The sequence below is a fragment of the Phaenicophaeus curvirostris genome, chromosome Z, assembly GCF_032191515.1.
Source record: "Phaenicophaeus curvirostris isolate KB17595 chromosome Z, BPBGC_Pcur_1.0, whole genome shotgun sequence".
In the NCBI taxonomy this organism is placed as follows: Eukaryota; Metazoa; Chordata; class Aves; order Cuculiformes; family Cuculidae; genus Phaenicophaeus; species Phaenicophaeus curvirostris.
The window spans coordinates 29,365,646-29,380,201 of NC_091431.1; the positions used below are offsets into that span (position 1 = coordinate 29,365,646).

General features: G+C 39.3%; 1 protein-coding gene across 3 annotated transcripts in view; it reads right to left on the reverse strand.

Annotated features, from left to right (window-relative positions):
* The window catches only part of SEMA4D (semaphorin 4D), a 37,925-nt gene that overhangs the window by 4,969 nt on the left and 18,400 nt on the right, over nucleotides 1-14,556 (reverse strand). Inside the window, exons 14-15 of one of the 3 annotated variants that reach the window (XM_069879919.1) lie at nucleotides 13,984-14,310; nucleotides 11,254-11,460 (exon numbers count right to left, since the gene is read on the reverse strand). In XM_069879919.1, the coding sequence (XP_069736020.1) occupies nucleotides 11,254-11,460; nucleotides 13,984-14,310 (534 nt within the window). Of the gene's footprint in view, nucleotides 1-11,253; nucleotides 11,461-12,761; nucleotides 14,311-14,556 lie in introns of those variants that run through there. The other 2 variants (XM_069879920.1, XM_069879918.1) reach the window with 2 other exon arrangements.

Sequence of the window (14,556 nt, forward strand, 5' to 3'; positions counted from 1 at the left end):
ACAGAATAACACTCATACAAGGTAGTCAACACCAGAATCTAGGTTCAAGCACTAGTCAGGTTTTACTGATCTTGATATTTCACTACAGTTTATTCCAAATTTTCAGGCACTGTGCTATTACTTTCTCTACTTTGATTTTGTTTTCAAGACAGAGCAAAAGAAAAAAAAAAACATGAAAGGGCTTCATCAGCAAAAATTTTGAATTACATTTGTGAAATGCAAACTTTCTACAACCCTAGAGTGAGGAATTCAGACTGATATTTTATGGTTTGAGAGTATTTTTTCAAGATAAAGGAAATGAATGTGAATATACGCTTTACATATAGCAACATTAGCAAAATACAAATTAATTACATGTCTAGTGCAAACTTTAAAATATGAATTTCTAACAAATTTGATCTACTTACTTTACCATCCATTTTAAGAATGCTTGAAAGATTTAAAAAAGAAGTCATTAAAACATATTCAAGCAGAAAATCAAACAGGAGGTCAATCTAGAAATGTTAGTAGCTATACTTGAGCAATCATGAAAGATTAACAGTTAACTTTGAAAACATTGCTTCAATCTCAGTAAATATATTATTTTCAACTTCACCACCTTAACAGTTTTAGAAGGGAAAGGTTAACAATTAGCCAACAAAATAAAAAAGCCTTGCTGCACTGTCTGAACTATCCTTTTTCTCTGCACAAGTCATCCAGAATATCTAGTGTCTGTACAAGCGTTTGCTACTTTATATATAGGTTTCATTTTCTGTACCTCTACTTTCAGCACTTTCAGTTTCCACTGGCAAAATGGGCTCTCTGACCTACAACATGAATGCGTATTTTCACAAATCGTGTTTTTAATAGCCAGGTGACTTTCCTCAAGATTTTCCACATGGAAAAATTGTAGTGGCCATAGATAGCATTAAAAACTTAAACCACTGCAGCTGCTTGTGGTTTTGACTGACAGTCTAAGTGTATTCACTGAATTGCTGGTGTAAATTTGATCTTATGTTAAAATATATCAATAGATAAATAAATAAATAAATACAGTTGTAAAGAATTGAAGTACTACAGATTCAAAGCAGCATGCTGATATGCCCTGCTAAACTGTACCACTTCAGCATTTGCCATATACACATCAGATCCTAACAGCCATATGGTTATCAAGAAAGCTTGGAGATACTAATTTAAAAGTAAGAGATTATGGATTAAGTAGAGCTCACTGGCGTAAGACTGGGATGAAGGAGCAAGAGAGAGTGCTGGCCAAGCTCACTCCTTTTGCCAAATGCTGCAGCTTGTAGAGCTGCGTAGACATTTCAAAAGCTACTCAATGAAGCTGTAGAGTGAAACACTCAGAAGTGCTACCCTGCTGCTGTTGGTTTAGCACAGTTTTTCCTAATTTTTAACATAGTTCTCAAAGAGTAAAAACACAGCTACCCTATAAATTCTTCAAAGAAGCATTCAGCACAGGGGGAGGCAAGTTGGGCAAAATGAAGCATGAGCTATCAGCAAGCCTAAACCTTCCTCTTAAGGTTTTCCTAATCTCTGAAAGTTGACAGCAAATTGAAATCCAGTGAAGATAACTAGCAGGTATCCCAGTGAGAAATTTAGCAGGGTAGCAAGCCTTTTTCACAAATCCCCACAAATTAGACACACCAAGTTGCTACCAGAGGCTATTCTAAGTGACAGGAAGTTTAGCTTTGGAGGGAAAAAAACCCTCTTCTGTATTACCCAATACATACCACAACCTCTTTCAAAATTCACAACATACAGCAGATTAAAAAAAAAAATGTTAATCCTCAAAAAAAAAAAAAAAGAGTGGCATCTGCATCTGGATTTAGTGCTTGCTATCTAGCTTGCAGCTTTAGCTTGTACTGAATCCTAGCGACCTACACATCCTAGCTTTCAGAAAACCAAGATCATATAGGAAGCTCTCATCCAGAGCAAGGATTAAGTTTTAATCTGGGTGCAGAAAGATTATTTTAAATCGGAGATCAAAGTTAGCGCAGGAAAATGTTAGTCAATCATTAATACAGAAAACAACCGCCAGCACTATGAAGTATGAGAACAGAAGTTAGATTTAAGGGTGATCAGTTTCTGGAGTTGAAGGAGCCTGAATCACTGTTGCCATCAAGCTAGCAAAATAACAAATAGCTACTAAATGAGGCTTTCAGAATGGAAACAGATCAGGAAAATGAGGAAAGAAAGAATCCTTAACTTCAGACAGGCATCTTAGCAATTTTCTGAAAACAGTGCATTAAGTAGGTACCTGTATCTCAGATAACTGGGTTTTGTAGTTTTGGGTTTGGGTAGTTGTTTGGGGTTTCTTGTTTGTTTGTTGTGGGGAGCTTTTTTTTGGTTGTTCGGGGGTTTTTGGGTTTTTTTATATTTTTATTTTTTAAACTAGGGGCAGTACATTCTAGAAAACAAATCAGAAATGGCTCGACAGCAGTAGAAAAAAACCCCACCACCACCACTTAAAAAGCCAAGGGAAATGGATCTCTCTGAAATTCTAACAGTGATTATTACTTCAAATACCAAGTAATTCATACTGAGGAAAGCATGACTAGCTCCTCAAAAATCCTGTGCCTTTGTTAAATTACTAGTCCATTTGCGTAACATCAGCACCTCAGGAGCACACAACCTTATCAAGGCAGATTAAAAGCAGGAGGTGCTTCCTGTGAAGTGTGAACCACGTAAAAGCTGGAGGAAGTAGCCCCTCACCAGAGGAGGCAACGCACAGGGCGTGCAGATGAAAGAGGACGTGACATCTGCCTTCTTGGAATGGAATTTAAAAGCAGGTTGGGAAAATTACTGACTCATCTATGAACTGAAAATGCAAATTCATAACCATCCACACTTCTTAGGAAAAAAAAGTTTTTACAGTTGGAACTCAGATAACTGCCAATGCATTATAATTAAATAAAGCACAAGCAAGCTAGAACTAGGGACTGGGAGAAAAAAAATTAGTTTCCAGTTTGAGTTTGCTTACTTACTTCTGGCCCTCCTATCAGCTAACAAGACACTACATAAAGTAGTGAAATAAAGTAAAGAAAATAGGAGAAAATATTTTAGGGAATATTGTACTCCGCAGAAGCCAGTTGTGGTCTCTAGAGAATGCAAGCTACTACTTTTGCACCTTTGTTTGTCAAACAGATTTAGCAGGGAGATGACTGGAAGAGATAGAAATGAGGTTTTCATCTGCACTGAGGGGACACTGCACACGCCATGCTGAAGCAGCTCTGGAAACCAATTTCTGCCAACAAAGTTAAAAAACAGTGAAAGCTATGTTCCAAGTCAGTAGACAGTTAACCAGACATGACACTAAGGAATTAATGATTACAAGTGTACAGGTTGTAGCTCCCACGGAGAAGGCAAAAATAGATGTACAGATAGTCACTTTGTAAACGAGGCTCATGGGGTAACAAGAAGTTCTGAGGAAAAGAGCATGAAGTTGGGATTATGCTCCAGAGATTCTGACACCAGTCCAAACACATCACATCTCACTTGGCAATACTGGGAAATGCAGCTTCTCAACCCTGGCCAGGGTTTAGGAGCTAGTACCAGGGTACAGCTCCAAGCTGAGACATTGCTGAATCAGAATTGCGTATTAGCAAGGAGAAAAACTGTAAATATTTGTGTTGAGTTGCAACAGAAGAAAGGCTGAAGTTGGAGGTTAACTAAAATCTTGTAAGCATATAGAACATAGAAGCAAACACACAGCAAGGTGAATCTCTGTCCTAAGAGAAGGCATAAGCCAAAGTAATTTAGAAATTACATTTGTATCTCAAAGACCCCTATGGAAAGCAGACTTAATTTTATTTATGCCTAATCATACTTTAAAACCTGCCATGGATTCTGTAATGCCTCTTTTGCACTCTTTTAGTCCCCCCCATAATCACATGAATGTTAAATTCAAATAGTTAAAACTGGCAATTTTGTGACCAAATCACTTGTGTCTGCAAACAGCCTGTGCAGCACCCAGTTCCAGAAGCTAAAGAGCTGAACTAAACACTGAGCAGCAAAGCCGCTGCTTCCCAGTTACTCCTTCGTATCAGTACTGGCTGTTTTCTTTAGTCTCAGGAAACCTTTTGACAAATTATTTTCTCTAAAGGATGGCTTATTCAAACTGATCAGCTACCAATCAAAAACACCTACAGCCATGCAATGGGCTTAATTTACATAAGCCCTCTGCTGACATGGGATGCAGCTAATAAAATTTACCAATTGGTACGTAAGAGATGCAATACAACATGCATGCAGTTTCAGATGTTTTAAGCACATTATACAGTAACAATTACATGCAGACTACAGCTACTCATCCTAACTAGATTGATTTCCTCTTAGGGAGTAAGATATTTTAGTGTCTCTTATGATTTAAGTATTTATTAATTGTTTAAAGAGGTTTCTGAACTGCCTCTTATTATTCTTGCATGGGAAAAATCTGTATTAATGCAATCAGCTGCACACTGTGCAAGGTAAGTTTCTATTTAGAACAAAAAAAATGAAACCTTTTGAAGAATATATAAGTTACACTTTGTTCTACTCCTCCTTACTCTCTCCTTTTCTTGATTTGATGTGCCTTATGCTTAAATTGTTTACACTGGGCTTATTCTAGTCCTTATAAGAAAATAATATAATAAAAGGAAAAAAAAAGGAGTTCTTCATCCATGCCTTTCCACACATTTCTTATCTTGACCAGGGCCTTTACATATAAAAGTGCACAACAAAATACACTTATACAGAAAAACTACTATTGATGCCAGAATTTAAGAATGCAGCATCTGTGTCATAGTTCTTACAGAAATAGAATCATAGAATAGTTTGTGTTCGAAGGGGCCTTAAAGATCATCCAGTTCCAACCCCCCTACCATGGGCAGGGACATCCCCCTAGATCAGGTTACCTAAGGCCCCATCCAACCTGGCCTTGAACAGCTCCAGGGATGGGGCAGCCACAGCTTCCCTGGGCAACCTGTGACAGTGTCTCACCACTCTCATGGTGAAGAAATAATTCCTCATGTCTAGTTTGGATCTGTCCTTCTTCAGTTTATATCCATTCCCACTTGTCCAATCACCACAAGCCTTTATGAATAGTCCCTCCTCAGCTTCCTTGTAGCCCCTTCAGGTACTGGAAGGTTGCTGTAAGATCTCCTTGGAGCCTTCTCCAGGCTGAACAAGCCCAACTCTCTCAGCCTGTCCTCATAAGGAAGTTGCTCCAGCCCTCTGATCATCCTTGTAGCCCTCCTCTGGACCCATTCCAACAGTTCCATATCCTTCTTCTGCTGAGGATTCCAGAACTGCACACAACACTCCAGATGAGGTCTTACAAGAGAGGAATAGAGGGACAGAATCCCCTCTCTTGCCCTGGTGGCCACACTTCTTTTGATGCAGCCCAGGATGCGGTTGGCCTTCTGGGCTGCGAGTGCACATTGCCGACTCATGTCAAGAACCCTCAAGTCCTTCTCTGCAGGGCAGCTCTCGATCACATCATCCCCCATCAGGTACTGAAAACAGGGATCGCCCTGAACCAGGTGTGGGAACTTGCACTTGGCCTCGCTGAACCTCATGAGGTTATCATGGGGCCACTTCTCCAGCCTGCCCAGGTCTCTCTGGATGACATCCTATCTTTCCACTGTGGCAACCGTACCACTCAGTTTGATGTCACCTGCAAACTTGCTGAGTGTGCATTCAATCTCATTGTCAATATAATTGATGAAGATATTAAACAGCACTGGTCCCAGTACAGACCCCTGAGAGACACCACTTGTCATGGATCTCCATCTGGACTTTGAGCCACTGACCACTACTCTCTGAATACGACCATCCACCTATCAAATCCATATCTCTCCAATTTAAAGAGAAGAAAGTTGTGGGGGACTGTGTCAAAAGCTTTACAGAAGTCCAGATAGATCACACTCGTTGGTTTTCCCATGTCCACTGCTGCAGTTACCCCATTATAGAAAGCCACTAAGATGGTCATAAAGGATCTGCCCCTGGGGAAAGGGCAAATTTTCATTGTCTTACAGAAGTCCCTATGGAGGAAGCAAACAGAGAAAGGATAACACCTACACTTACAAAGGTGTTTAATGCTGGTTTTGCATGCAGTTACAGGCAGAGGGCCAGAGGGCCACAGTAGGCCCTCATGGCTGAAAAAAGAAATGCCAATGTTCTAGTAAGATAATTGCAGAACTAAGATATTGTGATCTGAAGTAATAAGCATACTTTTTAATGTCTGTGATTCTTAGGCAAAATGGGTCTGCAATATTAGCCTGATTTTATAACCTTAAGTCCAGACTTAAGTTATTTTCTGTTAATATATTAAAGGAACAATCTTAATTTTTCAAGTTAACTTCTAGATGCATCTCAAATAATAAAAAACAGGTGGCACATAACAGATCCAAGCAAAGAAATGGTTTAATCACACCAAGATACGTTTAAGTCAGTGCAGAAATCATGGAAATAAGTGGTATGAAACTACAAAATTACAAATAAAGCGCTGCTATCACATTTCCGTAGCAAAGATGCTGAAACTTAGCCATAGGCAGACTGCATGCAATAAAGCACCACGGGCCGGCAGAGAATCTAATTCATAAAGTGGGATATAGAACTGTTTAACAAGGTATAAGCTTTGCATTCCTTTATGAGGATAAAGGTAAACTAACCATGGTTTACTAAACAGCCCTGCAGATTACAGTCAAGAGTGTCACTTCAACAAAGCATCACCTTATAAATCTCAAAGTACACTGCATAAAACATTTTAAAAAAAATTAGAAAGTTTTAAAACATTTGTGTAGTGGATTGGATTGTCCTGAGAGGTGCAGAGCTTCTCTTCTCCAGGTTTCCAGTAAAACTGTTTTCAGGTTTCAAAAACTAATTATATATGTCTCCATAGGCATAATTACTACAAAACAGTAACAAAGGCAGGAAGAGATTGTTTGGGGATTATTCTATACTACAGCTCACCAAAAAAAAAATAATAAAAAAAAAAAACAAACAACCAAAACAACCAAACAAATGTTGGAAAACTGACTGGTTTTAAAACACATGCCCATGGAAAACTGCTACTTGACATTTCTTTTCTTGTAAGAGTAGAACAAAGTAGCAACTGAAGTAAAATCCCTTTTAAGATACTAATGTGCTGTAATTCAAATGCTGCAATTTGTAGTCCTAGACAAGTATCTTGTTGTCTGGCACAAAGCTCTTCCCAATGCAGGCTCATGCTGTGTGCTGCACACCTCCATGCTTCTCCTGACCGAGCTCTCCATACACTGCACCACATCAACCAATGAGAACATCCCAGAGCATCATGGGTGATACACTTAATCTGAAAAGCCTCACTCAAAAATGATTTACGAAGCCATTTCCAGGGAGAAGGCTTACTCATTTCCATGGGTAGGTCAATCTCTGACTGATGAGCTCCTCCTCGCAGGGAAAAATCAGGCATAACTTGGGGTGTAGGGACATTTGAGCCCAGCTGCTAAGACCTGTGTTGAACAGGTGACACTAGCACAGCCCTCAGGCACCTGGATGCAGCCGTGAGCAACATCTGTTTCAGACTCAGTTTGCAGGCACTTTGTCTTAAGTTTACTCAGTTTGCAGCAGTGCTTGGTGAAGTGCAGTGCATCATGTTTCCCTACCCTTCTGCACGACTTTCAGTGCAACTTCAAGCATCACCAGGAAGAGAACTGTAGTGAATCACTCTGATGTGCAGGAAGTCAAACTGGTTAGCCTTCTTGCCCTTTTTTGATGTGACACATACTGTCTTCTTTCTACTTCCTAGATATAGTTTCTCAACTAAGTTTCTCAGTATCTAAATTTTAAAGAAAAATAAAAATCTGCAAGATAGATGGAAGACAAATACATATTTTATGAACATGATAGCTCAACAGATGTACATCATATCTCACCTAATTAACAAGATCAGGCATTAGTGTCTAATCTTAAATTATGTGCGTAATCTCAAATTTCAGTTAGTTCGTGGATTGCAGACCTAGTGGCTGTTCTTGCTCCCATCAGAACTCTTTTTTAAGAAGGCTTAATATCTTGGTATCAAAATGCCTTAGGATGGTGCCATTGCTTCATCCTGCAAAGTAACAGGTAAGGACAAGGTGTGGAGAGGACATAAGCTGGGGTATGTCATGATTGGAATGATTGTCCAGTGGAGAGAACTCTGACAATACTCTTTCAACAGGCCTGTGACTACCTTCTGAATCTTCCGAGGTCTTTTCCTGCATGGGTGTAGGAAGCTTCCTTGCACTCCCTTTAAAACAGCGTAACCAGAGGAACAAAGTATTGTATGTGGATGTTATCAGGTACCCATCTCGGTATCTCCACAAAATAACTACTCCTTTAAAGTATATTGCTGCGTTTGTAGAATTTTGATAACCCTCTTGCGGTAAGTTTAATGAGACTGAAAAGTGAAGAAACCATTACAGAAAAACTCCCAGCTTCAGACAAACTAAGGCAGGAGATAGGGATTCTTAACACCATAGACACTGTGTGAGCCTGAATCTGCAGGCCAGAAATGCAAATATAAAGGCATCACATTTTGATTATGAATGCATTTCAACTGTTCCTCAGTACACTCAGGACATTCTACTGTCTCATTCCCTTGTGAAGTTAAGGTCAAGGATATACTCTATGGCTGGGGGAGAAGGCATCAGTCTTTAAACAGAACCAAAACTGCTTACCCCCCCCCATTTCTACTATACTCAAACTCAACAGCACGCAAAATCATAACACAGGTGCAGACATCAACTCAGTGCCTCTCCCCAGCATCAGACAGTATTTTGTTCAATTTATTTGAAGCCTGCCTTGAATGTATTTAAAGGGTTTAAAAATTCTGTAAATGGAGAGAAAAGTTCTATTAAAGAAACTAAAGAGGAAACCCAATGTTTGCCAGTGCATATCTAGCAAGCGGGTGTTTAGAGAAATGTGGAGATGTGAAGCTCTTAGGGAAGCAGAGACACAGTAGGAGGCAATTTGTGAAGAAAGATGTATTCCTTCCTTTTCAGAAAGGGCATGAGTACTCACTCCATTCTTGGAAAAACTAATTTCCCAGAAGAAAAATTAGCAATGTAGGACAGGTGGCTGTTTGTGCTGTATCCACTTTAACTTAATTTGTTGAAATGAACCAGTTACAAGGTTGTAAAGTATTACCCATTAGTGAGCTTTCAAGTTTAAATGTGTGGGACAAGTAAGAACTCACCAACTCCTGCTGAGTTTCCAGACAGCTTGAAGCAGACATTTACAATTATAAAAAAGGAAGAGATTAAGTATAATGTCAGAAACTTCATTAAAAATAACCTTCCATTTTTTTTACCAAATATTATGGCAATTTATGTATTTGCATCATTCAGTTGCTGATGCCATATCCTTTAAGCAGGAAACCTAGTACAACATTTAACACTCTGCCAGTCTCATTTTACCTTATATTCATTGCTGAGGGAAATAAAGTTCCATTACAGCTTCGTTTATATAAGGAAATACCAACAGGCGTTGAAGGAACGTGACTCAATCGAAGTAGAGCTTTCTAGTAAATAAAGCATTCGCTTAGCCACCCACCACACCTAGGATAAATGTATATACATGCTCACGTTCAGGTCTCAGAAAGCTACAAACACCTACATCACTTTGGTACGCTGGTTTGCATTTGTTGTTGCGAGGTTTTGTTTGTTTGCTTGGTTTTGTTGGGGGGTTGTTTGTTTTTAATACATGGAATAAAGTTGTATGAGAATGGTGTGATGCCATCACCCAGATGTCTTGTTTCCAGAAGGGTGGTAAAGCTCTCATTCATAACACAAAGTCCAGTCCTTCACTGCTTTTGGAGAGTAGTCAGAAATGCTTCCACAGCTAGTTCATCTTGCCCATGGCTGTGCCATCACTGAGTATCTTAGATGTGGATTCTTGTTACAGTTTCTTCCACTATTCCTCCCTACCTTCTCAGAAGTTAATTCCACAAGCTGACTACAGGACAATATGCCTTCTCTAAGTTTAATGCCAAGGAAATTAGAATTACTGACAATATTTAAAAAGCAGCATATAAGTATGATGCATAAATGCACAATGAGGGATAAAAAGGGTAACTTTAAAATTAATTCCAATCTAAACCACTATTATCAAACTGCTAAAATCTTTTGTGTTGTTTACTCTGATTTTACAGCTTTTTTTCCTGGTGGACAACAAGAAGTTTCCATGTTGTATACAGCAGCAGTGAACAAATTATTGCTGAGAGAACACAGATCCCACTGTTGCTCTTTTTAGCCATAGAAATGCAAATCATGCCTTTGTTAAGACCTGCTCTAATGAAGACTTATACATTTTGATCTTATTCCATGTAAGACTAACAAACACCACTATTTAAAATTAACCTATACTGTGTTCTTTAAATGGCTTCAAGTTGAAATGGGGAAGACTCCGTTTAGGCATTAGGAAGACATTCTTCATTATGAGGGTGGTGAGGCACTGGAACAGGCTGCCCAGGGAAGTTGTTGAAGGCGAGGTTGGATGGAGCCTATGGCAGCCTGATCTAGTGGGATGTGTCCCTGCCATTGGCAGGGGGGTTGGAACTAGATGATCTTTAAGGTCTCTTCTAACCTAAACCATTCTGTGATTCTATTCTGTGATTATTTTAATGAATGAGGCTACTTTTTAAGACCTGTTTAGATGCATTAAATCTCACTTTGGTTAAATGGGTGACTATTATCCAAACAAAAGCTGAAAGACACATGTGGAATTTCTATAGAAAAAAAAAATAGCTTTATCTTTCTCCTCTACACCTCAGCTAGTATATTCTTCATAAAATGGAACCTTCCATTACTGTAAGTACTTTAACATTGGAAATAAGTTAAGACTAAAAAAGGAATAACTCACTTGGTCCAGAAAAATACACTAAATTCCAGTCCAACAGAAGGCATTTTTTAAATGGCATACATGCTGACAGTGAAAATATTTAGCTGGTAAACATTTATATGCAATCACTATTCAGATAATTCCATCAGCATGCAAGTGAGCCTATTAAAGTCAAGTGATTATTACTATACTGATGTGCAGGCTGCTAAATCAGAGCCTGCATTTTACAGTACAGTATTTGTACTGCCAGATTCTTGATAACAGTGTGTTCACAACATATCCTGAAATGGTCTTTTTCCATCTTTTTTTTTTTTTCTTTTTTGGCAATACCAAAAAGGTAAAACAAACAGTACATGGTGACATATCTAAACCTTTAATGCAGAAAATGCTAATTTACACAGGGGTCCTCCAACTTACCTGTGGCTTGGCAGAAGAGGTGAAAGGGTCCCCGGGCACTAACATGCTGTGCCTGGTCACTTAGGAAAGGTGGCAACAACATGACCTTTACAGGGTCTGTGCTAGACCAAACATCAGGCTGGGTACTTGTGGGTGAAGGAGCTGAATCACTTCCCACACAGGACAAAAAGGAGGTACCAGTAGGAGGGAAAGGTATAGGAGATGAGGCTGTGTGACAGAAGAGGACAGAAAAGAAAAAAAAAAAGAGGGTACTAAGGAAAAAGGTCGTAAGAATTATATCACACACTGAAGAAATAATGCAAAAAGACAAATGAATTTTAGAGGGGAATTAAGAGGGAGTATCCCTAGGCCCCTAGAGAAGTGACCTTTCCTATTTCACCCATGTTTCCTTCTCCATTCTTTCAATCCTACCCCCCCAGATTATAACCCATTCGAACAAAGCTGAGAGGAGAACCTGCTCCAAATTACCTACAAAAGTTTTCACTTTTCCCCCTTAACGAAAACCACAAGGAACACTAGTATTTGTAACATGGAAAACAGTGTCATTGTGTCAAGTTTCATAAAGTCAAGATATAATGCAATTTATTTTAATATTTATTCTGTTATATGTACATAATTAAAAATAGAAAAATAAAACCAAACTGAATCTTATAAAATATAAACCGTTTACACTAAAATGGTCTAAATTATGTTCGCATGAAAACTCAACATAGAAAAGCAGCCCAGGCATACTGCTATTTACTGTTAAAATGTACTCTACTTCTAGCAATATTTACAGAAAGATGCAGTGAGAGGAACAATTCTTCAGGACTGTACCGCACAAAATGCTTTTACAGACAAACAGTGCTGCTGTGAACCAGGCTGAGAACAAATGCACACTTTCACGTTTGCAGGCATGATTCACATAAACAGTTCAAACGACTGATTGTTTGAGCAGCTCCAGTTTCAGTCTCCAGTTGCATAGGAGATTGGAAGGTGTCATCCAGAAAGGGTGACACTGCAAAGATTTGTCACAAAAAGAAGCTGAATTATTTCTGAATCTAAAAATAACAAAAAATCTGCAATATTTTCTCATCAGGCTGTATCCTAACAGTCCATTCCAGCGAGTCACTAGCTGAATTATTGCAGTTAAATCTTCTTGATTCCTGTTCCACTTCCACAGTGCAAAAAAACCTCTCCCCATGTCATTGCTAACTGACAGCTGCTTGCCTGTACCATTTCATTAAGGAAAAAAAAAAAAACCCCAAAAAATCCAGTTTTGTATAGAAAAAAGAATGTGACTATGTCCAAGCTTGATAGTGGGTGTGGGTGTGAGAAAAAAAGGAAAAGCATTCCTAAATCTATTATTTTCTCCCTTCCTCCCCCACCCCCCAACCCCTGCTTTACTCCATGTTTTGTACTGATATTCGTGTAGCCAAACGTCTAAAAAGCAGCAAAGGAAAAAAGCTTTTAAACAAGATTATCCCTGAGAGTCTTACACAAATCAAGCCAATGCTATCCCCATTATATCTTAAAATGTAAGATAGTTAAAAAGCAGTTAAAAACATTAACTTTAACCTATTGAAGAGACCTAGTGTGCCAAAACACAAAGTGTAAAACTAAAAATAATCACTAGAAGCAAAGAAAAAAGATGTCCCAATCTGGACAAAAGTCTATAATTTACCAATCTGATAAACTAAACTTAATTTCCAATTTGGAATTAAATGAAACTAGGTCTTTTTTTAATGGCAGCTAGTATGTGTAGACTGAAGCACTTTTTAAAGCCAACTGAATTAGAAAGTTATTTTTATCCTATGGAAGAACAGGGCTGAAGAACAAGCAAGTAACTGTTTACCAGAGCAAAGTGCTCAAGTGGGCAGAAAATTTGGAACAAACAAATGGTGATCTGAAACTGGCCATTTAAAAAAAAAAAAAAAAGAAACAAAACCAACAAAGTAAGTACAACACAGGATGCTACAGTCTGCAGACAAGAACACAGCTTCTCTAATCCAGCAAGATCTGAATGCAAATTGGCTTGCTGTACAGCTTAAGCAAGTTATCCCCACTATGGCTCAGCTGTCACACTCATGCTCTCTGTGCTCAAATAGCTAGCCACAGAAGCACAGCTGATTTCCACCACTGAAATGGATGACTAGGTCCTTCAGTCCCCCTCCACATCTGAGTCGGCGTACTTGAGCTCACACTTGACATCGAAGGGCTTGTCCTTGTCCTCTCGGGATGCCTGTGAATCCCCAGGCTGCAGCTGGCTGTTCCCGTAATCAGGCTCAGTCTCATAGCCAGTATCATGTGCTGGCTTTGGCTGCTCCCCGCTCTGGTGGCTGACACTGCCTTGCTCCACCAGTGTCTCCTTCACACTTTGCTCACAATCAGAAAAATCTGACTTTGTTTTCTTCTTACCAAGCAGCATGACAGAGCGGAATTTCAAGCACTGCCCTGGCAAGTACCCTTTGTAACAGTTGTAGGAGAGCAGGCACAAGAAGAGAATAAAAAAGAAGAGGAAGAGGAACATCAACAGGAAGTTATCATTAGACTTGAGGAACATAGTCTTTTCTGGGACCACATCAGGAATTGAATTGAAGAGCTCCGTGTTGGAGGCTGAACTCGTTAGGACAGGGTCAATGGGCTTTGTTACTATCCTTGCTGTTGTTACCGGTACTATCTGAGTGGTCAATGTGTGAGCAGTAGACCTTTCTGTTGATACAGCAGACACTTTTGGCACATCGCTATTACCTTCTGTTGGAGCAGCTGCTGCAGTGGGGCCCACTGTAGTATGGTGGATCTTTTTCAGTTCCAAAACATGCTTAGCCAGCACTTGAGAGAATTTCTTATTCTTCACTTTTTCTTCTGATAAACACTGGTAAACACCACTGTCTCCTTCTGATAAATTGAAGATGAGCAGCGCCTTTTCAAGCAGACGATACTTGGGGCTTTCCACTCTCAGCACATCATCTTTGAATTTCCAAACTACCTGTGCCAGATTGGACTTCTGAGAACACTTGAGTTCTGCTGTGCTCCCATGCTTGAATGTATGCTGTAGGGAATTCTCTCTTACTTTATCTGGAACATCAAAATAAATGTGCAGAGTATCAGCAACGATTCCTGTTTGCTCTAATCCATGCAGTTTCATGAGACTGTACTATAGCCTTGAAACGTAAATATTACGGCATTCAGATTACCTCACAAGACCAAGATGACAGCATGCAAATATCTTGGTGAAATAACAAGCTATGACTGCATGCAAGACATCAAGACAGACTAAGAGATAGAACACCTCAAGCTCCTAGACAGCCTCCACTTCTATAT